The following is a 26,645-nucleotide window of genomic DNA, read 5'->3' on the forward strand; positions in this document are numbered from 1 at the left end:
CAGCAATGCATAAGGCTTATTATCATAGCAATCCAACAGATATGAAAACATGCTTTTCAGTCAACAGTGCTGAAGTTTCAGTGGTGGTGCCTGACACTCATTTCTGACAACCCCCACCCTCCAGAAGTTTAAAACACATTCCAGCTAAGATCTGCCTTTTTGCCGTTGGGCAGTCAAATTACTTATCTGCTTTAACTCTTACGACAAAATCATAGAAGTGGAACAAACAGATAAGTATTAAGAAGTGGGAAGGAAAGAAACAGTTAATAAAAACAGTAAAATAAATTGAGAAAAAGTCAAAACATTATGTGGATAGATATAACTATCACATAAATAATAATAAAACAAAACACAAATATTTGATCTGGAAGAGGTAACTGGCCACCTATGAAGATGCAGGAGTAAAACTAGACAGGCAGTATTTATGTTGTGCAAGCTTGGGGATCGATCGTTAGAGGAAGGTGTCAACACTGCCTCCTGTAAACAGAGCACTGGTGGTGTTGGAGGATGTTTGATGCAACCAACACATCTGTAGCTTCTATAGAGACACCCTTGTGTCTTTCAAAGGATGAATTTAACATTTACACCTTAGATACCACCATCTTGTTTTGAAATGTAATAATTCGTCCCCCAATTCCAACCAAGTTTCCAAAAAAAACAGAGCGAAAAAAACAAACAGTTCTTATGGAGAAAGATGCCTCAATACCGTGCTTGAAAAATAACCTGTTCTTGCAATGAATGCTGGTTACTGTTTTTAGTAAAGACCCTCCTAATGGTTTCATGGAAAGCATTGCATTGTTTTGTACACACAGAAGCACTTAAACAACACACAATATGAATAAACATTCCAGAACATTTTTTCTGCCATGGCTGGAACATTTAAATACATGGCATGACTTGCAGACAAACACCAAGTCCACATGTTCATCTACACTGTATGTGTCCACCATGACACGTCTACTTCTAAACGTGAAACGAAAACATAAAACAGACATGCTTTAGAAAACACTGTTTTTTCTTATGGTGTTAATTTTAGGAAGCACCCTGTATGTACATTTTTAGCTGGTGCAAAGATAAACAGGTTTATTTAAGTCAGGAATAATCAGATATGAACACGGAAAACAATTACATTAATTCATGTTCAGATTCACAAGTGGTAACACCTTTGAAATAGTTGGACAGCCCCATTGTGGAAGGTGTGATTTTTAAACATGTTGTGAGGGGAGGATTCTGAAGCATTCAGTTGTTTTACACATTCCAGTGCACCGTCAACATTTAAGCATCATGTTGAAATTACAACTGAATATTCAACTGATTCAGCACTGTATTTTGAATCTGATAACACAAAAAAACCTTCTTTAGAAGTACTAAAACGTAGTGACTCAAGCAGTAACATGGATGAAACAGCCTTTTATAACTCATCCTGAAAACACTTGTTTTCAGCACAACACTGCCACCTAAAGGGGGTTTTGAGAAAGGTCAATTGGTTCATTGGCATTGCTACAGCTCCCTATTGTTTAGCTCAACTAAAATAGGTCTCATTTAGAACATGCCAATTTTCTTAAGTGGTACACCAAGAGCAGAGCACTATTCACGATGCAGAATGTTTCACACTTAAAGTAACATTTTCTAAAACAATTAAAAGATAAAATAACACCAGCTGAAAACCAAGGTCATTTTTATTGAGTTCAATATTACTCACATTCTTTCCCAAACAACCCCCTCCCCAAAAATGTGTTTTACACCAGTAAATCTTCAATGATCCCCTAGATAAAAAAAAAAAAAAAAACTTTCACATTAAATATTCCATGATCAATTTCCTTTACTGAAAAAGCAGGCCAAAAGGATATCAAATAAAGATCTGATCATTAAAAATCCATACAAACTGAAATTGAGGAAACTGAGTAAGCACAGTGGGTAATAGGAAGTGATTATACATTGATGTTGAGTTTTATTGAGTTCCTAGAAAGTTTTCCTGCAGGTTGGGACTTTAGAAAATATAAATATTTCATAACAAAAGCAGTAATGGCCCACCAAATTATTTTATTTATTTATGTTTTATTTCTTAAATCAAGGCTACTTCTCCAGTCCCATCCAGTCCTAGGAATACAAAGGTTTTAATGCCCCCACATAGAACCCTTTTTGAAAGGGCTTTCACTCTTTGACTTTAAGCAACATTATTCACCTCTATACTCACAAATACACGCACACACTATGGAGCAGTGAGCTAAATCATTAGCCTCTGAGACATTAGTATAAATTAGTTATGTCACTAAACTCAACACAATTGGCTGCCAGGTTTGAAATGGTCTCTAGACTAAAATGGCAAAGAGGTGACAGGAATGATGTACGCAACACATCATTCATGGAAAGCTCTGGTCTGACTATTTAAGAACAATAAATAAAAATAATAAAATATATAGACTAAAATACAGAACACGGGCTTGCAGTGCACAGGATCACCAATGCTGTGTGCACTGCAACACCGTTCATGACATGGACAGGAAGACCCAATACCACATTTTGGTCTATACACAAAAATTTGAATTAGAATGCACTGGAACACACTGAATACAGTAAAAAGAATTCACCTCACTGTGAGGTTTTGGGCAAGGTCAACAAGACAGATTAGAGGAACATTCAGTGTCAAACAGTCTCTCCAATACTACCGATCTCAACACAGGAATTCTCACTGTCACAATGGTGATATGTTCCCCTGCTTGGTGCAATGGAGAGGCAGAGGCTCCAGGCTCTGCCAAGTCTAGGCTGGGGGGGTGGGTGTGTGCGTGTCTCTTCTCCAAGCCCCCTTCTCATGTGCGCCTGATTTTCGCTCTCTTGGCCTGGCGTTTGGCGTCCTCAAGGGCGGCGCTGTCTCCTCCTGCCTGACCGAGCCCTCGCACCCCCTGAGCACGGCTCGCTAACTGGAGTAACACTGGGATCACCTGAAACAAATTTAAAAAACCATGATGCTGAGATGGAAAGATCACATCGCATCGTGGAAAAAACAATATTACAATGTCACAGTATCACCCTTGGAAACGGTAATATTGTACTCTCAACAGAAACATGTTTGCAAGAATAGCCATAGGTGACATGGATAATATAAGCGGTACTGAAGGAGACTGAAGTACCTTCTGATGGTTGTAGGCAGCCAGCAGAAGCAGCAAGGTGAGGGGCAGTGCAATATAGGAGCCCTGGGCCACATCCTGGTCAGGCAGTTTACGCTGGGGGAAACACACAAAACAGTGTTAAAACAATTCAAACTTACATTTGGACAACAAAACAACAGAGCTATCCTTGCAAAATAATCCGACCCCCCCCCCTTGAGTCAATCGGAGGGAAGGTCACTGGACAGCTCACCGTGGGGTTGAAGGTCAGTGTGAGATGCTTGTGGTAACCAGAGGAGGTGAAGGAGACCTGAGGCAGAGAGAAGTCGTACTGCGAACGAGAGAGTGTGGAGTCCAGCAACATCACATAGTTCTGCAGAGAACAGAAAGAGAGAGGGTCAAACAGGCGGTTTAGTGTACCTTAAAGTCACTTAGCAACTTCACATCAAGTGGTTTCTTGCAACCAAGAAGCTACAATTATGGTACATTGTTTGTCAACATAAGCTGTATTGAGCAATCGTTTTCCTGCAGTCTATTGAAAGCCACCCATTGGAGTGGAAACCTGGAGGGTCATTTTCTTCTAAACACTGGAGGAGCCATCTCCGCTGTACCCAGTTATTGACACGTGAAAAAAAAGAATAATCAAAAACAAAAAGGGCATGAGTGCAAGGTGTGTACTGTACTGTACCTCTCCGTCACGTAGCAGTGGTGGAAAATGGAAGAACAGAGACTGTCCCAAAGACACAGTCTGAACAGGATTATCCAGATTGTCACTTTTGTAAAGCTTCACCTGTTTGGGGATCAATAAGATATACATGATGAGTCATTCTTTTGCATTCTGTTTCAGTTGTTGTCTTGCAAATTAAATTGAAACTTAAGAGCACTGACCTCAAGTTAGCAGTCACAACTACAAAAAAAAAGAGGGGGTCCACTTACCCAGAGTGTGGGGAGGAAATCAGGAGAGGTGATCACATTGCCACTCAGATCAAATTGGTTGATCTGTCGGAAGGCAATGATGTTCACACCCTCAATGTCGCTGTTGCCAACCTGCAAAAATGTACAGCAGTCAGCTTAATGGCAAACTAAACCAATCCTGTATACAGAATGTTAGTTAAAAATATGAACATCCTATTACTTAAAAGTCTACATGGAAACTGTACTGACTATAAACTCAACCAAATAAAGTGTCATATACACCATACCAGACATATCCGGTCACAGTATGCAACTCAAGCATCTTTAGAATATCTGAAGTGACAGTTTCCGACTAACAGGTTCAGAGAAGGGTGTTAATAATTAACACAGTCTTTTGAATCTAACCGAGTTCATACAGAGTACAAACAATACCACATAGGCATTTTTTAAACTTTATTTGAACTCAATTTCACAGTCAGAATTGCTGCATACATTGTTGAATATCATCAGTCAGTTTAATTATTGCCTTAACATTCTATTGACAATCACTGCTGCCATTGTCAAACAAGTGATAATAGGCTTGTGATCCACAAGTTTGAGCTCAAATGCAGTCTTAGAAATGAGGGTCGTCCTTAATTTATTATAGCAGGTGGTGGGCAGAATTTCCCAATCTTTTTCATTACCTTTAAAGGGTACTTGGCTCTGGTATAGAAATGATTTTTGTACTCACCTCGATGGCTCGGTGCTGAGGCAGCGCTCTCTCAATGTGGTCATTGCCCTCCGTTCGCAGCTGGATCAGATACTTGCACCCTGGCTGTAGACACAATGTATTAAGTTAGAGGTCTGCGTTGCATCTCAGACTGTGACCTGTGCAAATGTCCCGTGTTCTCACCAGCAAGCCACGCAAGCGAAACTTGCCCTCCTCGTCCGTGACCGTGTCTTCAGCATATAGGCTGCAGTCACCCTGCCCCACCGCCTCCACAGACACACCCTGCTCAGCATCACCGCTCAGAGACGACACTGTGCCATAACAGCTGGGGGAGAAACAGGGGCAGAAAAGTGTTGGAGCAAGGACTTTAATATGAATTCATGATTACTCCTGTGGAACAAACAAAAGGAGATTGCAGTTCAGTCCCCTCCCCACACAGATTTGGTGTACAAAGGTACAATATAACCCTTTCAGTTCTGGGGTGATGTATTAAAAACAACTACATGTTTCAGGCAGGTTCCAGGAAACCAAACTTTGTTGTGCTACGGCCTCACATGGACTTGGATTCCTGCCATCTACTGTAAAGTGTTACTAACTCAGAAACACAAAGAAGACCTTGTCTGTGCTTGCCTCAGGTCTCCTGCTCACCTGTATGCAGTCTTGTACCCAGTGATGGCTATATTCAAAGTCTGCCCCTCCTCCACCTCGATCGACTGGGAAGCAGGTTCGAATCGGTACTCCTTCATCATGGGCTTGAAGTAATACTGGCCGGGGCTCTATGCGCACACAAATTGCAAGGACAGCTCAGCTCCCCATGGCATTTAAACACTGCAGCACATTAATATATCTCTAACAGTTAGTTTTAACTTGTTAAGCATGATCTTGGATAGGCTCTGGTCTCAATGGTCCCTCTCTTACTGGACACTAGAATTCAGTGCATGTCTACGTACCAGGTTGTTGAAGGTGAGGACTCCGCTGTCCTGGGTTAGCAGATTGGAGCGGAACTGCCCTCCACTCAGAGACAGTAGAACCCCTGAGAGAGGCTGGCTGTCCTCGGACTTGATCTGGGGGGGGGTAAATAAAGCAAATATTATCCACTAGGAGAAAAGAACATTGCTGTTTACTCTAAATGACCTTTTCTATTTCCAATTTGACAATTCTTTATATTTTTGACCACTTTAATCTCTATAGAGGCAAAGTCTGTAGGTTGATAGATATTTGCATGTGAGCAAACTTAAAAACAATACCTGTGTATAACTTTAAAACAGCCAATCCAGACTAGTAAATGTGTCTTTAGTCGAACGGACATTGGATTACACTAATCTTTGTTGTGATCCCTCTTTCCCATTGAGGTTGGGGTGCAGCTCTTTACCTCAAAGGCAACACCCGCCAGTGCAAAGGCCTTAAAGCCCCCCTGTGTGCCCTCGACCGGGCTGAGCACAAAGCCCTCCTTGCTGGCAGTGATACTGTACTCTAGGTCCCGGTGCAAGGGGCCCACACTGTGGAAAAAACAGCATGCAGCATTAGCTTGGAGTACCGATAAGGAAAGGAACAATTACACTGTAACAAAAATGCAGGGAAACATCCCAGATATGATATTTGTTTATATTTTATTTTGCATCTCAAGAGCGTTGCTTGCAGAAGCACGAAGGTTTGAAAAGATCTGAAACTACCAAGGAATTCTCGATTACTATAAACTGAACAACACTGTGGTGCACTGCATCTTTAAAACCTGATACCTGTAGGATCCCCCCTCGTTGGTGACGACAGTAATTAGCGGCGTGGCAGCCCCCTTCTCAGAGATGGTGATTTCCACTCCCTCTAGCTCTGGGTGGATCTGACCCTCCAGGAAGAGACCTGCCTTCCCCTCCACCTCCACCAGCTGACCTGGGCAGCTCTCTGGAAGGGCATCACGTACACAGGGAATAAGTACAATAGTACAACGCAATACAGGAGTCATCCCAATAAAATATGAACTAGCACTCGAGGGACAATATAATTGTGGAATGGTGGACATTATTCTTCACCTCCAGTGATGGTGGCCTCCACCTCAGGAGGGTAAAACAGCAGCTCTTTGGATGAAGGGGTTACAGTGATCTTCTCACCAGCCCTGAGAAACAAATACAAGAAAAATGACTGTCAGTTTTTTATCCTACTAGTAATTGAATGAGTTAAAACACAGGCACACAGACAATGACAACCTCGGTACCTAGCCCAGTAGGAGAACTCATAGCTGAAGGGGCCGTGCAGATCCTCGGCTCTCTCCTGGACGGGAGGGCTCTCCTTGCCTTCCCCCTCCCCTCTCCGCTCCCGCTCCTGTCTGCGCAACATAATCTCCTGCAGCTGCTGCTCCTGACGCTGCTCCTGGAGGGACTTGAGAGGGCCGAGCACTAGGGCTGGCTCACTCTCAATAGAGGACCTGAGACAGAGATAGAAACTGAATTACTACAAACGCGGACAGGGCTGCCCAGTTTGTGAACCAATGTGACAGAGGACTATATGGATTCCAGCTCTAGTTGGCACTCACTTGATGGTAACAGTGACGTCCATTAACTTGTCCGTGGTGATGACCCCAGTCACATGGTGCCGAATGGCAGTCAGAGTCAGGATACTTGGAGCAGACCTGAGGAAACACACAAAATCAGAGAATAGCAAAGTGCAATTACAATTTATAATGGTTAAAAACTATTGGGAAAACTTTTTTTTTTTTTTTTTTTTACTATTTTTTTATTTTTATTTTGTAGTTTTAGTTTTGTGATTCAGTACTTAGTCATTATAAAGCCTGTGCACACACACACAGAAACTCTTATTACTATAATCTTAACCCCTGGTTTGGTAATGTTACTGGAAGCAAAAGGATTCTTACGTGTCATAAGTGTAGAAGTCCTGCTCAAACTGATGACATGAGCGTGGAGTGACCTTGTACACACCTGAGAGGGAGCAGAGTGGGGACAGGTTAGTGAAATCAGTGCAGATGGAAATACCTCTGCAACATTACATTAGGAAGCAGGGGTGACTGCGGCAGTACCTGGCTTGGACAGACAGAAGCGATTGACTCCCTTGGACAGGTTGTAAACCCCCACATTCTCAGGACCACTGCCATCCTGGTAAAACTCCTGAAACAGATCAATGGGGGACCCAGTCAGAGTAAGAAAAGACAGCAGCATACATTACACTCAAAGTGCAACAGTGGCACTCACATTGCTAATCAACAGCCTACTCGGGATCCATCATTTAGCTGATGCTACGATAACGACCCCACTCACACAAGATGACCTATGCTACTGTTGCTGCCTATCAAGTTACAGAATATATAATATATAATTTCTGTGGCATACCCAGGAATCTGTCAAAGTAGTTTGCACGTACTGACCAGTGTGATGGCGTGGGACAGCGAGCAACGCAGCATGTATCCAGTCTGCTTAAACTCCACCCCCAGCAAGTCCTCCTCTAGCACCTCCACCTCCACGGACTTGTGTTTCCAGCACCACTCCTCGTGTCCAATACTCGCTGGAAAAAAAAGAAAAAAAAAAGTGAGAAAATCCTTCCCAATCCCGTCCCTTATGAAAATAGTTTTACCTGGGATAAACAAATGTTTACTTGCTGTGGCCTTGACTCTTCAATCAAGTACACAAACAACTAACCCTGAGCAGGTGTTTATAAAAAAATAAACAAGAACACTTGTACATCTAAATCGGGACCGTACCTTTGTATTTGCCAGGTAGGACGCTGTCGAAGGAGAACAGGATGGAGTCCCCTTTCCCAGAGAGCTGAGCGCTGCGCCTTTCACCCTGACGGCTCACTGATTGCAAGGTCACTGTGAGGTCACCGCAGATAGCTGCGAAAGAGGGCCAGTTATTACACAGATCAGCCTAGAGAACATTTCATTTGGACAAACATGGACAACCCTGGTCTACAGCAGCAATGTTCCAGTGATATATTAACCCTTTGCGGTTCATTTATTCAGTGCTCATCAGGCGCGTCAGGTCCAATTTATTTTCACACACGCTGTTTATTTTACATGTGCTGTAAATATTTTCTTTCAGAGTAAAACAGGTTTAAAAGGCATTGAATCGCAAAAAAACTCAGTACTGTATCTATAGCCAAGCCCTATGACTTGTTCGCTGTATTTTTCACATACCTCTTTATAGACATGCATACTGATAAATCCTCTCCTGATCACTCGTTTTACCACCAAACTCCTCAATAATGCGATCCAAGTCATTATTTTATTACTATAGCATCTCAAAAAGCTCTGCAAAATATCTGCAACATTTGATATCCTATATGCAGAAGCAGATACCTCCACTGTTATGTCTGTGTTATTTCTGTAATGCACGGGCCTATGAGATACACCCTTTTTTTTTGGTTTCATTTCAGCTCCTATCGGTCTCACTTGGCCATTGAAAGGTTTTCTCTGCTGTTTCCGAAAAAAACTACTACAGACTTGTGCTTTACGTCTTTTTGATGATGTCGGTCAGGGTCCGACATTGGACTGGTAGGGAAAATTGTAATGTGGGACCTGGTCTGACATAGGACTGCAAAGGGTTAAACTAGAATGGCTGTTCTTGACAGTTCTGGAGGCTAACTCACCCAGGCACGAGATCTTTCCAGAGACAGAGGCCATGAACTGAGTGAAGCGGAGATCCTCCAGGGGCCTGTCGACCAGAGACACAGACAAGGACTTGGGAAGCAGAGCCAGACCTGCCTTCACCTCTGACTCAGGCAAAGACACCTGAAGAGAGAGAGAAAAAAAAGAGGGTTAGAGAAGGGCACAGAATGAAAAGGGAGAAACAGAGTCTATAAAGGGCTAGGTATTGAGAATGAGTTGAAATGCCAAGATTTCTTGCATTGTGATACATAGAGACAGATAATAATGAAAGAGCAAAAGCATGTGCTCTCTGGTTACCTGGATGCTGTACTCTCCTGGCTTGGCCTGGAAGCAGAAGGCCCCCTGGGGGTCAGACTCGACGGTGCGGGAGCTTGTCGTCTCCTTGTCCTGGGAGGTCAGTGTCACCCTGTAGCGGCCCTGCTGCTTCATCCCCTCGGCCAGGAGCGAGATAGAGATCTGGCCACACACACTGAATCTGCAATGAGAGAGGGAGGTCAGGGCGGAGTACAGAATATACCTATCTTCCCTTTTCAAATGTGCTTCACCTCACAGTGATAAAATAATAGTGGTGGCACCCCTTCAATGATGCTTTGCCTTACAAGGACAAATCCCTTTGTAGTAACTTCACCAGTGGCCTACCTGATAATATACCCGTTTTTACTTGTTACATTCTAAATTAACCATATAAAATTTAACTGGCAACACCAAGTTTCCAGTACAATTATTGTTTCTGGTAGCTCCTATACTCCAGTTTAATCGCACTCTTTTAGTATCTCACCCTGCAGTGATGATGTCAGGGAGCTGGGGTGTGTTTGGAGCGATTTTGACAGTGATTGGCTCAAAGAACATACTCTTCTTGTTGGTTCGGATGGTGTAGGTCCCTGTAGTCATATTCTCCAAGCGGAAAGAACCGTCTCCCTTTGTCAGTACTGAAGGGCAGGGAGAGACAGGTGGCTACGTCAACCAATCACTTCTGCACACATTCTTTTCAATGACATCAATAGAGTGAAATGCATTCACACAGGGGTACAGGGCAATTCAATGAAAAATCTTCTCTGTAAAAATGCTCCAATCTGACGTTAAGGGGATTGCAATGAAGGAACTTAATGTCTTTACTGCCCATATTTATCATGTATTGCAATATAGGGGTCAGCAACCTGCTCACCTTTGATTTGGTCATTGAGGGTCACAGTGGCATCTGGTACACCCTCTCCTCCTGGGCTGTTCAAAACCCTGCCAGTCACAGAGAATCCCATCACACGAAAAATGGGCTGCAATTTAAAACAACAAAATATTTGCGGATGTACATTACATGGCATAGATCCATTCAACCTTCTAATCTGGTATGACATGGTAGTCAACTCAACTCTAGAAACCTCTGTAGTTCAGAACATAACATTTAGCACTGACACTCACCTCTAGTTTTAAACTGTTGTGCTCTACTTTGAAGTCCATCCGTGATGGAGCAACATCAAAGGTAATTCTCTCTCCTCTGTAGAAAGGTACCTATAAAATAATTTAGATCTGTTTATAAAGCATGTCTCAATTATCACCCTGTAGCACTTGACAATATCAGAATCACACCATTAACACTGTAAATTGCTGTCTTGCACATCCAAGAATTTCTCTGCTCTCCCAAGAAAGCATTCAGTTATTCTCTCTTGGTGTTAATATCTGAATGTATCAAATCAATCTCCAAAGTTTGAACTAATTGCTTTGTTGACATTGCCCTTTTAACTTGAAGGTCATGAAGGCCTATTCACTAGGGGTGCAACAATTAATCAAGCATCAATTAGATCATCTGTCCTTAAATTTCCAGAGCTTCAATTACATATTGGTGAATCGATGCATCAAATTAGAACCCAGTTTGAAGTCTCCTGTTGCCGGTTTCCATCAAAGTGAGTGTGTGAGAGTGGGCTTCTTTTAGTGCTAGTACGGTAGATTAACGTGTTGCTAGGATACACACTTTAGGCCTCTACATTCACGCCTGATAAACCAAATCAGAAGTAGGCCTATTGTATTCACGTTTTCTTGATTTAAAAATTAAGGCAATACTTTATGTTTGTTTTGTTTTAAATCAGTTAAATCTACCGATCACCTGAGTGTTTTTTGCGATTCAGTGTCTTTCAAACCTGTTTTATTCTGAAAAAAAAAAAATTTTAAACAGGATGTGTGAAAATAAATTAGACCTGACATGCTTGACAAGCACTAACAAATGGACTGCAAAGAGTTAAATTAAGGCAATACTTTTTTTTTGTTTTAAATCAGTTAAATCTACCGATTACCTTATTTTGTTTTAACCCTTTGTGGTCCTATGTCAGACTAGGTCCGACATTACAATTTTCCCTTTCCAGTCCGATGTCAGACCCTGTCCGAAGTAAAGCACAGGTCTCTAGTCGTTTTTAATCCGGAAAAAGCCGAGAATACCTTTCAATGGCCGAATGAAGCAGAAAAAAAAAGTGTGTATCCGATTGCTCCATGCAACACATAGATAACACAGACATAAACAAAGGAGCTAGCTGCTTCTGCATCCAGCACTCAAAGAATATCACAGACATTTGCAGGGCTTACTGAAATGACGCGCCTGATGAGCACTGAATAAATGAACTGCAAAGGGTTAAAGTATGTTGTGTTTGGATTTGGATTGGCAATATTATATAAAAAGCTAAATTTAGTACGATAGTTAAATTAGTCAGGAGGATTTGTGAGATTAATTCAAATGTTTTGCTTTTAGACATAAAATGTTTTACCGTTAATGAATAACCATAGTTCAGATAAAAATTACTTAAATACAGTATTTTTTACCATTATAACAATGTTAAAGGCCTTTGTAGTTCTTTTTTATAATCAGAAATGTTCTAATTTGAATGTAATTTGTGCCTTTTTGTTTAACAATTATGCACAACAGTGTTTATATTTATTCTATCTTCTGTTAAAAATGAATGTTCGTTCTTTATTTTGAAAAATAAAACGTCAATGCATCAATTATCGTTGATAAATGCCTATACTGCAATCCAATACAAAATGAGTGGAGCCGATTGCACCACTACTATTCCCACTGTAATTTTAAGTCACCTGGAGTAGATGACGGCAGTAACTGATGGTGTGCTCAGGGAGTCTGGTTATCTTATTAGGCACACATGGTTTAGGGCTGTTGTAAAACAGCAAATGTAGTCTAGCAGTGATCCCCCAAAGTGGTGCCCGCGAAGCCAGGCCATTGTGCCCGCTGCAGCTGTTCTTAAATTATGGATTGTACATTTCGGGATGTAGAATTTAATTTTTTATCTCTTTTTTTTTATTTCACCAGACAAGGGAAACGCTGTAGTATATTTAGTTACCTTCTCTGAATAATTGTACTGGAGATTAGCAATCTTTTGAAACAAAGCGAGACGCTATCTATCCTCTCATTTTAGTTTATTCACAGTTATCTGTGTAAGCATGCCATTTAAAAATATTTGCATTGCATATTTTTTGTAAATTATTTAAAGAATAAGCGTAGCATACACAATTACTGCCTGAGACATTGCTTTATCAGTGAGCCAAGAATAATTCCCATTAAAACTCATATACATATGTCATGAAAAGACACTGTGTACGATAAGAACCTATGCAATAGTCAGCGTGCCCGCAAAACAGCCAAGTAAGATCAATTTATCCCTGTGCCAAAATTACTTTGAGGACCACTGGTGTAGCAGAACCCTGAGACAGGCGACCATAGTGCCCAATGCTGTACTCACCACAGTGTACTCTCCACTGGGGAGGGTTGAGAAAGTGAAGGTGCCATCCTCTCTGGACAGCACGCTGCAGAGGTAGGCTAGTGAGTCTCCTTCAGAATCATAGCCTTCGACCGAGGCCAGGCTGCAGCCAGAGATATCCTGGGAATGAGCAGCACAGCCAGTTATACTCACTATAGCAGAAATAAACCACAACATTATACACTCATACTACAAAAAGTTATAAAGTTATAATTCCTACATAATGGAAATTAACCTATGTAAGCAAGCAAGCTAAAGACATTTTTGAAAAAGAGCAGTACCATGGCTCAGGTGACATCCTGCAGAATCTGAGCCAGTGACTCACGTATTCTCACCTCTTTCTTGACGGTGGAGGAGAAGAGCAGGAAGGTGACTTCCTTCATGGGCTCCCCATCACTGCGCACGGCTCCCGAGACATCATACCCGCCTACCACCAGGGGCGCTGCGGCCTGGGCATTGGCATTAGAAACACGTACAGAGGTGGTACCCTGCAAGAGAGAACCAGGGAGAGGGTTAAACACCCAGAATCAGGTGACCACGTTACTTCATTTGAAGCAAAGAGTTCTGGAACATCTGAAAAATTAAATAATTCTTTTTCTTCTACACTTTGGCATATGGAATATGCTATCCACGACTGGAGAGATGTGTGTTACTTTGGACATTAATAAAGACCAGTGATTACTTTCTTGATGCTAATAATGGCAAGCGTTCTCTCTCTTTGAATGGTTCATGCAGCCTAATATTTATGAAAAGTGAGTTGCATGCACTTTCTCCACTAGGGGGCAGAAGTTTGCAATCTCTTACCTGCTGCAGGGTCCATGTGGGGTGAGATGCAAAGATATCATAGTTACCAGGCAGCACCTTAGAGAATGTGTACCTGTTGGAGAAACAGTGTTACTGTATGCTTTCAAAACCCCATTTTTATTAAGTTGTTATTTAAGTCCATGTAACTGTGCTAGGTGGGTTGCTGGCTGGACTACTCACTTGCCCCCTGGCTGCGTCTGGATGGTTTGCAAGTCAGCTTCATCTCCAGACTTCCTCAAGGACACTCGAACCCCACCAGGCCCAGACTCCTGGCCCTTGCTCAGCACCTGAGGGTTACAATGGAAGAACACTCCACATTCACAAGGCATTCTCTATCCAATAGAAGGAAATAAACATTTTGTCTGTGGATGGCAGTACTTGCTGTGGACTTCTCTGTCAACAGATATCCAGCTATACAGGACTGGGCATGCAATACCATTTTTTGGTAAAAGCATATTTCTTCTCATTAATGTTACTATATGTGATACCACATCACCATGATTTAACTATTGACCTTCAAAAGCTTGAATGACATTGAAGGTCAATGTAATATGTGCTAATACTTTAAATTCTAAAATATTATCACTAATATTTTGAACATAATGATTCAAATGTTATGTTCCCTTAGTGTATTTTGTACCACACTACAACTTACCGTTCCAGAGACAGAGAAGCCAGTGAAGACAAAGTTGATGTCCTCTCCTTTGGTGCAGATATCAGTCACCCCATCCACATGGAGAGCAACACTGGTAGGCTCTGTAGTCAGTCAGTGAGAGTGAGCGAGTGAGTGAGGTTGAACACTGGTTGAAATGTATTGAGCATATATGACAAATCGGGGAGAAGCTTGAATATCACCTTGCAGAACATACAGATCTCAGTGCATTACTTACCGAAACTCCACCCAAGTGGAGGCTCAATCTTCAAAACAAAATCGCCCTTAAAATGAAAGTGAGAGAATTATTGTTTGAGAATGTGGAACTAGAATACGAATGCCAGGGACAGCAGAAATCGTAATACAGTATCGCTTTCTACCTGTAGCCATGTTTCTCAAATCCTACTCTCAGTCCTCGTTTTAGCTCACCTTGTCATAGAGTGGTATCATGAAGTATCCGTTAATGGGGGCACAGTCTGTCTGGTACTTCAGTGATCCCTGCTTAGTGTACAGCTTTATCTGAAACAGAGCCAAAACAAACAATGAAGCTAATGTACAGCAATAAACTGTGCAGAGAAGTAGCTGAGAGAAAGGGGATGTGAGGCCATCTCTCTCTGTATAAATATTAACAATAATAAAAAGAAAAGGTTGCTGACCACCCCATTTTTACTGGACTCGGGCACTTCAACAATAACTTCTAGCACTGACAAAACTTGAAGCTGGTTTCTTTTTAGCTTTATCATACCCAGCATGCTTGCATTCCTCCAGCAGTGAGGTACCCACACACAAGCACATCTGAATAAATCTTAAGACCCTTAGCAACTAGATAATTCTGGAAATGCTGTCAAACGTTGCCTATTTATTGACTCTGAAACCTAATCAATCTGTGAAAAGGGACTGCTTTGGAAAAAGCAGTAAGTGTACTGTTTAAGTCATGTGACATATTGGAACTGGACTAAGAATCCAGCTAATACCTGCACTAGACAACAGACCTAGTTAATATCAATTGTGTTACAGGAGCTCATAACGTGAAATAGATATAATAGCATTGGGACCAACGATCCATTGACTTTTAGATTTAGCCAGTTCCCCGCCCCCAGTGTAATCCCAGTACAGTTTAACTCCCTTACTCAGCACTCATTTGACACTATTGACGGTTGCGCAAAATCCCTTTACTGAATTCATACAAACATCGAGCCGTTGATTGAGGTAACGCAAACTGGCATGACATGGTTAACCAATTCAGGTTTGCTTACTTGCATTTGAGCTAATCAATCGTGATCGTAGCGTATGAAACGCAGACAAGAGACAGTGATAAAAAACAAACCAAAAAAAAAAAAAAAATCAACATTGAATTTATCACACCCGGGCTTTAGCTTGAATATAATAATAGAGCTACTAAGAAGGAGTCATTATCGTTGTTTCCCGAACTGGGGATACACAATCTGCACTCCCACCGTATTAAAACGGGTTGTTCTCTTAGTTTTATAATTAAAATAAACAACGTGGCCTTTTCTCATTCAAGCAGGGGCAAACACTGGGAGTCAGTGAGCGATGACTCGCTCTTGTTGACCCGCTGCGGGTACACGCACCTCGATTAGGGAATAATTAATCTCCAGGTCCGACTTCACGAATCCCCCGCAGCCAACGACGATATCCTCGCCTTTAATAAGAGCTAACTGTGTGCTCAGAGCCACCAAAAACACCCACGACATCGCCATCTCTACCAGTCTGTCTGTATTAATCTGTGCTGAATTTCCTTTCGGTGTTGCCCGTGTAGCCACTGCCAATCTCCGCGCTGTGCCTCTTGTCACTCGCTGTTGTGCATGTCCGAGTTTGCCGGTTCCACTCCTAGACAGTACCTTTCCGGGGCAGAAAGAGAGGAGTATGTGCGTGGTCTCTGTGTGAAATAGCGACATCTACAGAGCTGGAGTCAGCACTACATGCCAGATGCCTTAACTGGCAAGTGAGACATTAACAAACATCAGATTTCATTAAATTACATTGTTTCCTGTTAGTTCAGTGTGACAGTTGTTAATCTTTATGATGCGTGTGTAAAAGAAAAACCAATGGGTTACATGTTTGTATTTCTGCTGCAGGACCGATACTGAGAACATGTTGTGATACTGGTACTATCTTTATCATGTAAACGTCCATCCGTGTCATTGTTGTCCACTTTGTCTCCACAGTTTACAATGTCTGTTTTTTTGAAAAGGTGGAGCACACGCAAGGGCAAACAGACGCAAAGGAATTACATGTTAAAGTCTACATTTCAATTTAATAGTGAGACAGCCACAGCCAACACTAATTACAATGGCAGTGTTCAGGCAGGCAGTGACTGGTTAGCGTGAATACCCTACCCACTGTACTGTTGATACTTGGCAGCTTGTGCAGGCATTCAGTGTCTCCTAGGCCACACCTGGATACTGTGCAGGCAGGATAGAAACATCTGAGGGAACAACTTCTACACACAGCCATATATATTACTGGACTACAAAGTGTGCTAGTGACCTGTATCAAAGAATAGGCAGAGATATGCCATTGTCATCAAGGGATGTTACCTGTTCAGTGGCCAAGAGACTGTGAGTTTAACTGTGATTTTAACAAATACATCTCTATAAATTTTCCTTAAAGCTAATATTTCCTAGCTGATTGCTGAGGGGAGTTTATTTTAGCAGTGTTATTGAGATATGTTTGCTGTAGTCCCATGTATTTCTGTTATTGGAAGTTATCATGCCTCATAAAAGTCTGTGGCTTAATCCTATTATATCATTCATATTTTATTAATTTTTATCTTTATAGAAAATATTACATTGACATTGAGAGAAAAGAAGATGGATTTGATCTTTCTGTTGCTGACAGGACAGCTGTGAGGACCGGGGTAAGTTTGGGTAACCGTGCCTGACCTGAATGATTCCTAATATTAACAAAATAAGTCAATATAGACGTATATAGACATGATGTTAGTTTGCACTGCTGTTGTGGATAAACCTGCACCACAAAGCAATGAAACAAGCAAAGTCAGCTTTATAATCATCCAGTATGTGTGTGTGTGTGTGTATATATATATATATATATATATATATATATATATATATATATATATATATATATATATATATATATATAATAAATAAGGTAACACTGCATTATGGGTCTATAAACCAGGGATTGACAACAGGGCATATGACCAGTTTAAATTATACACTGTAAATCTTAGAATTTGACTTCAATCTGCATTAAAGGAAGTAAGCTGAGCTTACATTTTTATTGCAGCTATCCCCAGGTCCTCTGTATTACATTGCCTTATAGGAGCTGTAGTCTGGTGATGTCAGCGTAGTGCTTGAGCCCACAGCATGAGTCACACCCTACTCCTTAAGCATGTTCCTACACGTCTTAACATTTAACAAAATAAATGATTGGTTTACTTTCCTGAAAGACTTACTGGTGTATAAGTTATTGTTGCATGACAACATGTAACTGTTTATTCAAGGCACATACTGTGGTGTATGCGTGTTAGCTGACTTATACTGTCTATCATTCTGAATTATTGCCTCGTCAGTTGGGTAGTTGGAGAGGTTCTTGGAGTTTATTAATAGGAACTTTGTTATGCAGGCATCCTTTACGTATGCCACATGTACATTTTTACCTATATCTTTAAATATGCCTATCAAATTGTAATGGAACATGGATAGGGCATTCTTCAGTGCGTAACTTATTGAGTGTCAGAATGTGATGGGAAAATTATTAATGGATCCATCTATTTGTCTATCTGTTGGGGCAGTGGTGACTTTTTAACGATACTGGAGGCTCTAAATGTATATTTACAGCAGGGGATGATGCAAAATGCTTGCTTCTACTGTGTGGTGTATTAAAACCCTTGCCATGTACCATATACAAAGAGAACTTAAATTTGGATACATTTTAATGGCACCCCTTCTTATTTTTTTTGGAGAATTTCAATTAGTTTTTTCTTAAAGGGAAAATAAAAAAACTAAAAAAGAAATGTTTTCACAGTGCACTCTTCTGGCCCCGGGGAAGCAGCGTGACCGCAGTCTGAAGCATTACTTCAGGGACCCAGGGGAGAGAGCAACGCTGCGGCTGGACTTGGAGAGAAGCGGAGAGAGCAGAAAACCGGCTCTTAGTCTTGTCAGGCAGCAATCAGTCAGGAAGAAAATCCAGACTGCAATGACCAAGATTCAGTTCACTGTAAGACTAGGATTGCATTGCACACTGAATAATTGATTTTAATAGATCCAGTATGGCAGCAAACAGTCAAGTATTTAAAGTAACAGTGGGAGGTGTCAGAAAGCGTCTGTAAATGGTGCTTGGCCCCTAGCGGGTTCTAACTACATTACACTGGAAATCCTGAAATATCTGAGTAGGTGTACACAGTTTAGCAGTTTTTATATCTGCTTTTTAATATTTTATATCTTTTCTCTCAGAATGTTGTTCCCTTTGGTGCATACAAAGAGCAACCTTACACTGGCAGGAAGAGGTAAAATGATTGTGTATGTGTGTGAGTGAATTAGGATTCTGTGTGCCGTGTGAATTGACTTGCCACTACAGCTAATGCCACTGTAACAAACTGATTCTGTGCCCTGTTCCAGAGTACCAAGCCATTGGCCAGAGGCCTTATCTGTCTCGCGAGTCCCTCCCCCTTACGTCACAAAGGGGGAGCTGGCCAGGCTGGTTTCCTCAGCTTCCAAACTCATTGTGGCCACAGTAAGTTCAAGTCAACCATTCCTTACCTCTGCAGTAGGCTATGCATTGAGTAAACTTACAAATAAAACGCATGCATACTTTTTTAAAGGTGCAAGATATTCAATTCTAATGTCCTACCTTTTAGCTTCTATTTTCACTACTACCCCTACCTCTAATACAATTTTGTCTGTGTTTCCTTTATTGTACTTTAAGAAGTTTACTATGATTGTAAAATATAACTCAGCAAAGCTGAGTGGCCAGTAAAAAGAGATCTAAAGCCTTTTTTTATTATGTTAATTGAAACAGGAAGTGCTGACGCTTGGCTCTGGTGACCGAGGTGTTACCCATCTCTCAGCGGAGAGAGACCAATCAAAGGTTTGCCATTTTTGTATTTAATGTTTTGCTAAACGTGGTATGCAGATGAAAGGCGTTCTCTGATTTGCTAGAAGTGCACAGTGAGCATTGAGATAGGTTATGGTGGCAATGCCATGGTTCAAATTGCCTAAAACTTCAGGAGCACCAAATGCATACCCCCAAAACATCATTTTTAACAATAAACAAAGAGATAATGGTAAGACGAAATCAAGAAAGTAAAGGCCAGTGTATTAACGATGCTAGTGCACTGTGTGGAGACTTTCACTGTAATCTAGAATCAAATTAATCTAGGGCTATTTCTGTATATCACAAAACCAACTCTGATGTTACACACAACACTGAGATTTATAAAACTTCTTTTGTGTTTCAGAATTGGAACTCCTTACCACAAATACATATAAGGAAACAGGTACAGTTTCTCTCTCTCTCTCTCTCTCTCTCTCTCTCTCTCTCTCTCTCTCTCTCTCTCTCTCTCTCTCTATATATATATATATATATATATATATATATATACGAGTAATGTGATGGTCTGAATCAGGCAAGTTAAATGCAGCTTTATGACACTCAGGTGTTTCAAAGGTTGATGGCATTCAGGCTTTAATTTGGATCCACAAGTTACTGCTATATGTTCACCCACAGAGGGTCAGATCTGTGTGAGATAGTCAGTTACAAAATCAAAAGTAATAATATCCTTTGAGGGGCTCCTGAGTGGTGCATCCTGTAAAGGTACTCCGCGTGGAGTGCAGGATGCACCCTATAGCCTGGAGGTCACCAGTTCGAGTCCAGGCCATTCCACTGTCAACCGTGGAAGGGAGTTCCAGGGGTCGCACACAATTGGCTGAGGCGAGGGCTTAGGTTGGCTAGGGTGTCCTCAGCTCACCACGCAGCAGCGACCCCTGTGGACTTGCCTGTAAGCTGCCCAGAGCTGCATTATCCTCCAACACTGTAGGTGGCGGCATGGTGGGCCTGCAGTGTGAAAAAGCATACACTTCGGAAGTCAGGTGTGTTCGTCTTCACCACTCCCAAGTCAGCGCATGGGTGGTAGCAGTGAGCTGAGCCTTAAAATAATTGGCCATTCCAAATTGGGAGGGAAAAAAAGATAAAAACAATTGCGACTACAAAGTTTTATATATTTTTATATATAGGTATGTGTGTGTGTATCCTTGTGACCACAAACCTTGAAGAGAGCATGCGTGTTGTGGGTAGAGATTGCTACTTGCTAATCTCTTATTGCTATTTAATTTACCCTAGAGGTCAGACACAGCCTCTTCTGTGAGGAGTGAAGGTGAGGCTGCAGAGCAGAGGTGTCACCGCTCATCTCTCACCTCAACCCCCTGCACTCATGACAACACAGAAGAGGATAGGTGAGGGGATGGGGGATCACTTTTTATGCTCTTTTGTCAGTGTGTATATGCAATTCTAATAATCTTAAGGAGTCTGGTGCCTCTTTCTAATAATAATGTTCCCTGTTTTTTTTTTTTATTAAAAGAATTCAAGATTCACGTTTTTTGGTTGAGAATGGGAGTAAGAAAGATTATAGTGTACCGACCCAGCACAGAGATGATGGAGGAGGTAGGGTCTGTCATTCTTGTACGGTGCTTGTATAGACTGGATGGGATAGCATTAGATCAAGGATGAAGTATGTATAAAGGTTATAGCTCCATATGAATTGGGTGTATGGGGCTTGTCATACTGCTTTGTTCATCCTGTTTTCCCATTGAATGTCATCCACGAATAGCTCTGATGGCCCTACTTACTGTACTGTCTTTTTTGTTTTTTTTAGAGTTCAACAAGAAGGACAAACAAAAGCAAGTGGTGAAGAGGAGGGAGAGAACTGCAGCAGACACCACCAGGGCTCCATTGAGCTCATTTTCCCACTGCAGCTCAGATTCCAGCTATAATGCGCTAAGTGGGGCACCCCCAAGTACCGGGAGGGTTCACAGCAAACAGAAACAAAGAAGGCAGAGGGAGAGAAGCCTTGGAAAGGATGGGGTGAATCCCCATAGTGAAGGAAAGGGCAGTGGCCTGGCTGGGTCGGAGCAGAGAAATGCCCCTAGATCCAGAGCTGGATTCAGAAAGGGATCGGATCACAGATCCTGGCAGGGGTCACGAGGCAGAGTGGTGAACACTAAGGATGAACCGTGGCAGGAGAGTTATAATAGAGCTGGGGGAGAGGGTGGGGAAAGGGGAAGCGAGAGAGAGAAGCCATCAGGCGAAAAAGCGGAGGTGGCCAGGTCAGAGAACAGGCTTACTGAGTGTGAGAAACCTCACGGAAAGCAGGAGGGGCTGCAAACAGAACATGCTGAAGCAGGGGACCACGACAGAGAGCAGTGTAGACCTGATGGGGAGGAGGGCCTATATGATGGATTGAGTAAACAGCATATGGGTAATACAGGCGAGAATGCTCCTGAAAGAGAGAGAGAAGAGGGCAGCGCTGTGGAAAAAGACATGTGTGGGGAGGAGGTGGGTGAGAAATGCATACGAGATGACAGGAGAGATGAGATCCTGGAGAAAGAGAGACATGACTATGCTTGTGACAAAGAGAGGAAAGAGTGTAGCTGTGCAGTGGAGAAAGCAGAGAATGAAGGTAAAGAGGAAGATGAGTTACTCCATGTAGCAGACAGTGGCAAGGACAGGGAGGGTTACATTGAGTATGGAGAGCACCAGGTTGGTGCGAGAATAGAAAGGAATGAGTCAGAGGATCTTGGGTCCACCTTGAGACCAGAAACACCAGTTATTGACTCTGCCGAGTCGCTTCCTCAGATCCAAGCAGTTGATGAAGTTTATAGCAGCAGCACGTCTCCTGAGAAAGATAACCAGAGTGCTGTCTGCCCTGGAGATCTCCAGACTGACCCTGAAAGAATTGATCACCAAGACTGTCAAAGAAGACAGGATCACCAACCCAGGTTGGAAACACAAGACTGCAAGCTACCTGAGAAGGTTAACCAGATCCATAGTACCAGAAATCTTCAGGCTAGGCATGACGAAGTTAGAGAAACAAATATGTGTCAAGATCGTCAGCAGCGACAGACATCCGAATCAGAAAACAGTGCTGGGGATCAGAAGGGTAAGGCAAGGATCACCCCTGAGCCACTACAGTCCTTCCTGCACAGCTGCTTGGCAATGGCCTCCAGTGATACAGATTTCAGCACCAGCAGTCCAGGGTCCAAGGATGAGAGGAAAGATCGTGGTGGAGGACAAGTAGTTGCCAGTGTGATCACAGAACATTCCCTGGAGCAGGGAAAAGAGGCATATGGATGGAGAGAGGCTTCCTCTGGCTGTAATGATCTGACGCTGAGCCTTGATGAAGCGGTCTTCCCTCTCTACTCCCTTTCAGAAGATTGTGAGCCTCACACGCCACGCAAGAGAGACGAGGATTCAGACACTCTGAACTTGCTGATGACCGACACAAGCTCTGTGCTGTCAGATGTATCCGATTCAGAACTGTCGGCTAGAAAAGACACTATCGTCACCTCTGCAGTCTTCGAGAGTCCCAGCTGCTATCATACTTTTCATATCTGAACAGCCTTTTAAAAAAGCAAGACAGTGGAGCACATTGTAGGGCAATACAGTGGTCCAAGGGGCTGAATGCTGGGCAATATAAATGGTTAGCCATTGAATTATCATACATGAAATATCTAAAGGGACCACGTAAGACTCTAGTATATTCATGTGGGCTCTAAAAGATGAGGGAGTGATTTATGTTATGATTTGCACAATGTATGTTTTGGGGGCTTCAAGTCATAAAAGCTTAAATTATTGTATTTTTGGAGTGAAAACATACAACAAAAAGTAGATGGTGATTCTTTTACAGCCAAATTGGAAAGGACTAATAAGATTAACAGAAAAGATAGGACATTACTGTAACAATCTGTGACTTAGTGGACCATTTTTGGGGTCTCAGTTAGCAGATTAAACAATCAGTGCATCCTATAAATATAGTAACTGACCCCGTCATAGAAATGTTTCTCTTTTACCCGGGGTGCATGTACTGAAAATGTAATTAGTATTAAAACACATGCAGAGAGTACACTGAAGAGTATTACACAAAACCCTTTATTTCAGCAACCTGATCATAGTAAGGTAGCTGATGATGAGGGTAATAATAAAATTGAAATCCTTATTGCAAGTTGTAGGGACTGTTCTGGTATATCTATCCACACTCAGGGGCTGATTTCCAATAATCTTATTAAAGTTTCTTTAAATACAGTTACTCCTTTATATCAGTGCAATAAAATACACATAGCTCTACTTAATGTGCAGTCCCTGTCTAACAAAGCTCTTTTAATTAGTGATCTCATCACTCATTATAAACTTGGATTTTTATTTTTGACTGAGACCTGGCATAGTGTGGATGATAATACTTCTTTAATTGCAGCCTCACCCTCCAGCTATACGTTTATCCAGCATGCACGTGCTGGAGGGCGGGGAGGTGGACTAGCTAGCATTTTCCTTGATATCTACAATTGTAAACAGAATAGTTTTGGGGAATTTTTATCTTCTGAATCTTTATCCTTCATACTTGATAGTCGACTCCCTGTACTTATGGTAAATATCTATCGCACACCTAAACCAACACAATCTTTCTTACCAGAATTTTCAGAATTGCTGTCTATAATGTCCACTAAATATGATAGTATTCTTATACGTGGAGATTTTAATTTGCACACCTACATTAAACCTGATTCGACAGCTATGGACTTTTTAAGTCTATTAGATTCTTTTGAGTTTACTCAGCATGTATCAGGGCCTACACATAACCACGGTCATACTTTAGATTTAGTCATATCTCAAGGACTAGAAATGATCATGATCTCCAACTATTGATCCTGCATTATCAGATCATTTCTTAATTTCATTTGAGGCTATAGTGCCTCAATGTAAAAAGACTGTAGTGAGTTCTGTTAAAAGGTGCATTATAAATCCTGCAGTTGTTCAAAAGTTTTCTGAAGTAGTTAGTCTATGTCCACCCATCTCAACAAGTTCTCTATCAATTGGTGAGTTAGTTGACAGATACAACCATCAGCTAAAAAGTTCTCTTGATATTGTGGCTCCAGTAAAAATGAAAACAGTCTCTGTAAAACGTTGGACACATGGATGAATAATGATATACATCAAAAAAAAGAAATTGTCGCAAAGCAGAGCGTAAATGGAGAGATACAAAACTACAAATACATTACAATATTTTAAAGCACTCCCTATCAGTATAATGCACCATTAATGTCAGCAAGAAATGCTTACTTTTCCAGTCTTCTTGCAGAAAATAAGAACAATGCTAGAGTCCTTTTCTCAACTATTGATAGATTAGTAAACCCACCTCCTTCACCTGAATATTCCATTGTGGCCTCACCTATCAAATGTGAAGAATTTTGTAATTATTTTGATGGAAAAATACTTACTATTAAGAATCAAATTCCACAAAATGATTCTGAGCTCTATGTGCCACCAAAAACAATTGAAACAGAATTACATTATTTTTCTCTGATTAACTTACAAGACTTAAATAAAATAGTTATGACATTAAATCCTCTACGTGTCTTTTGGATCCTATACCAACCAGTCTGTTCAAGGAGGTGTTTAGTAAGCTGTCCAATGATGTCCTTGATATAGTTAATAGCTCTTTGTCATCAGGAAGGTTTCCTTCTTCTTTAAAAGCTGCCTTAGTGAAACCTTTACTTAGGAAATCGAATCTGGATTGTTCAGTTCTAAGTAATTTTAGACCTATTTCAAACCTTCCTTTTTTAGCAAAGGTACTTGAAAAAGTCATTTTTAAACAAATTAATATTTTCCTTGGAAATAATAACATCTTCGAGAAATTGGTAAATGATCTACATATAAGTACAGATTCTAAGTGTTTATCTGTACTGATCCTTTTTGATCTGAGTGCTGATTTTGATACTGTGGATCACAAAATTTTAATTAATCTCTTAGAGAATGGGTGGGCCTTTCTGGTAGTGTCCTAAACTGGTTCATATCCTATTTAATGAATAGACTGTATTTTGTTGCTTTAGGAGAATCTACATCTGGACTAGCTAATATTACATGTGGTGTTCCGCAGGGCTCCATTCTTGGTCCCATGTTATTCTCTTTATACATGCTGCCACTCAGGGAGGTTATTCGTAAACATGGGGTGAATCTCCACAGCTATGCAGATGACACACAGATTTATGTATCTGTTAAACCAGATGACACAACAGCTATCAATGCCCTTTTCAAATGCCTAGCCGATAGTAGCTGGATGTCTCAGAATTTCTTACAGTTAAATTCCAATAAGACAGAAGTCTTACTTTTAGTCTCTAATCAACAGATGGACTTGACAAATATTGAACTAGGTATGCTAAAATCAAATGTAAGTGAGAAACTGAAAAGTGAAAAACCTGGTGGTTATTTTTGATTCTGAACTTTCCTTTGAACCACATATAAAGTACATTACTAGAGTGTCCTTCTATTATTTAAGAAACATTGTAAAAGTTAGATTATTCTTGTCATTGGATGATGCAAAGAAATTAGTACATGCTTTTATTTTTTCTAGATTACTGTAATGCTTTATTCTCTGGACTTACAAGTCATGCTATATCACGCCTACAGCTAGTGCAAAATGCTTCTGCTAGAATGCTAACTAGAACAAAAATAGGGCTCACATCATTACATCTGTGTTGGCATCATTGCATTGGCTTCCTGTGCATTACAGAATTGATACATTTAAAATTCTATTTAAAGCACTGAATGGACTATGTTCACAATATCTAAATGATATGCTAATTCCTTATCAGCCTGAACGCACCCTGAGATCTGTAAATGCTGGCTTTTATGTATTCCGAGGGCGAATGGTAAAAGGATGGGAGAGGCTACTTTCTGTTTTAATGCCCCCACACTCTGGAACTTCTTACCCCTTTATCAGAGATTCACCTTCAATTGCAATCTTCAAATCTTGATTAAAAACATACCTTTTTAATATAGCTTTTCCATAACATTGTTATGTTTTATTCTGAGTTTTGTTACTTGTTTTTAA

The 26,645-nt window shown here is 41.2% G+C and overlaps 2 protein-coding genes across 2 annotated transcripts; one reads left to right on the plus strand and one right to left on the minus strand.

Annotated features, from left to right (window-relative positions):
• Positions 1 to 1,661: 1,661 nt before the first annotated feature.
• On the minus strand, positions 1,662 to 16,413 carry nomo (nodal modulator). Its single transcript, XM_041278561.1, has 31 exons — positions 16,147 to 16,413; positions 14,984 to 15,073; positions 14,793 to 14,838; positions 14,558 to 14,658; positions 14,083 to 14,189; positions 13,903 to 13,975; positions 13,434 to 13,586; positions 13,081 to 13,218; positions 10,760 to 10,849; positions 10,509 to 10,614; positions 10,122 to 10,272; positions 9,641 to 9,818; positions 9,325 to 9,466; positions 8,438 to 8,569; positions 8,105 to 8,241; positions 7,760 to 7,847; positions 7,598 to 7,661; positions 7,259 to 7,354; positions 6,941 to 7,150; positions 6,759 to 6,841; positions 6,471 to 6,630; positions 6,104 to 6,230; positions 5,682 to 5,795; positions 5,380 to 5,507; positions 4,915 to 5,056; positions 4,753 to 4,836; positions 4,044 to 4,154; positions 3,796 to 3,897; positions 3,361 to 3,480; positions 3,132 to 3,224; positions 1,662 to 2,942 (listed from the first exon to the last, which is right to left on the minus strand). Exons 1-31 carry the CDS (start codon positions 16,273 to 16,275, stop codon positions 2,811 to 2,813), a joined length of 3,627 nt encoding a protein of 1,208 aa, XP_041134495.1. The 5' UTR covers positions 16,276 to 16,413; the 3' UTR covers positions 1,662 to 2,810.
• A 568-nt stretch (positions 16,414 to 16,981) lies between these two features.
• On the plus strand, positions 16,982 to 25,557 carry LOC121331280 (dentin sialophosphoprotein-like). The gene is made up of 10 exons (XM_041278568.1): positions 16,982 to 17,136; positions 17,357 to 17,435; positions 18,572 to 18,763; positions 19,000 to 19,052; positions 19,165 to 19,279; positions 19,565 to 19,633; positions 20,004 to 20,042; positions 20,885 to 20,997; positions 21,123 to 21,205; positions 21,417 to 25,557. The coding sequence occupies exons 1-10, from the start codon at positions 17,090 to 17,092 to the stop codon at positions 23,153 to 23,155; spliced, it is 2,529 nt and encodes an 842-aa protein (XP_041134502.1). The 5' UTR covers positions 16,982 to 17,089; the 3' UTR covers positions 23,156 to 25,557.
• The last annotated feature ends 1,088 nt before the right edge of the window (positions 25,558 to 26,645 follow it).

Source organism: Polyodon spathula, chromosome 18, assembly GCF_017654505.1.
Source record: "Polyodon spathula isolate WHYD16114869_AA chromosome 18, ASM1765450v1, whole genome shotgun sequence".
Taxonomy (NCBI): Eukaryota; Metazoa; Chordata; class Actinopteri; order Acipenseriformes; family Polyodontidae; genus Polyodon; species Polyodon spathula.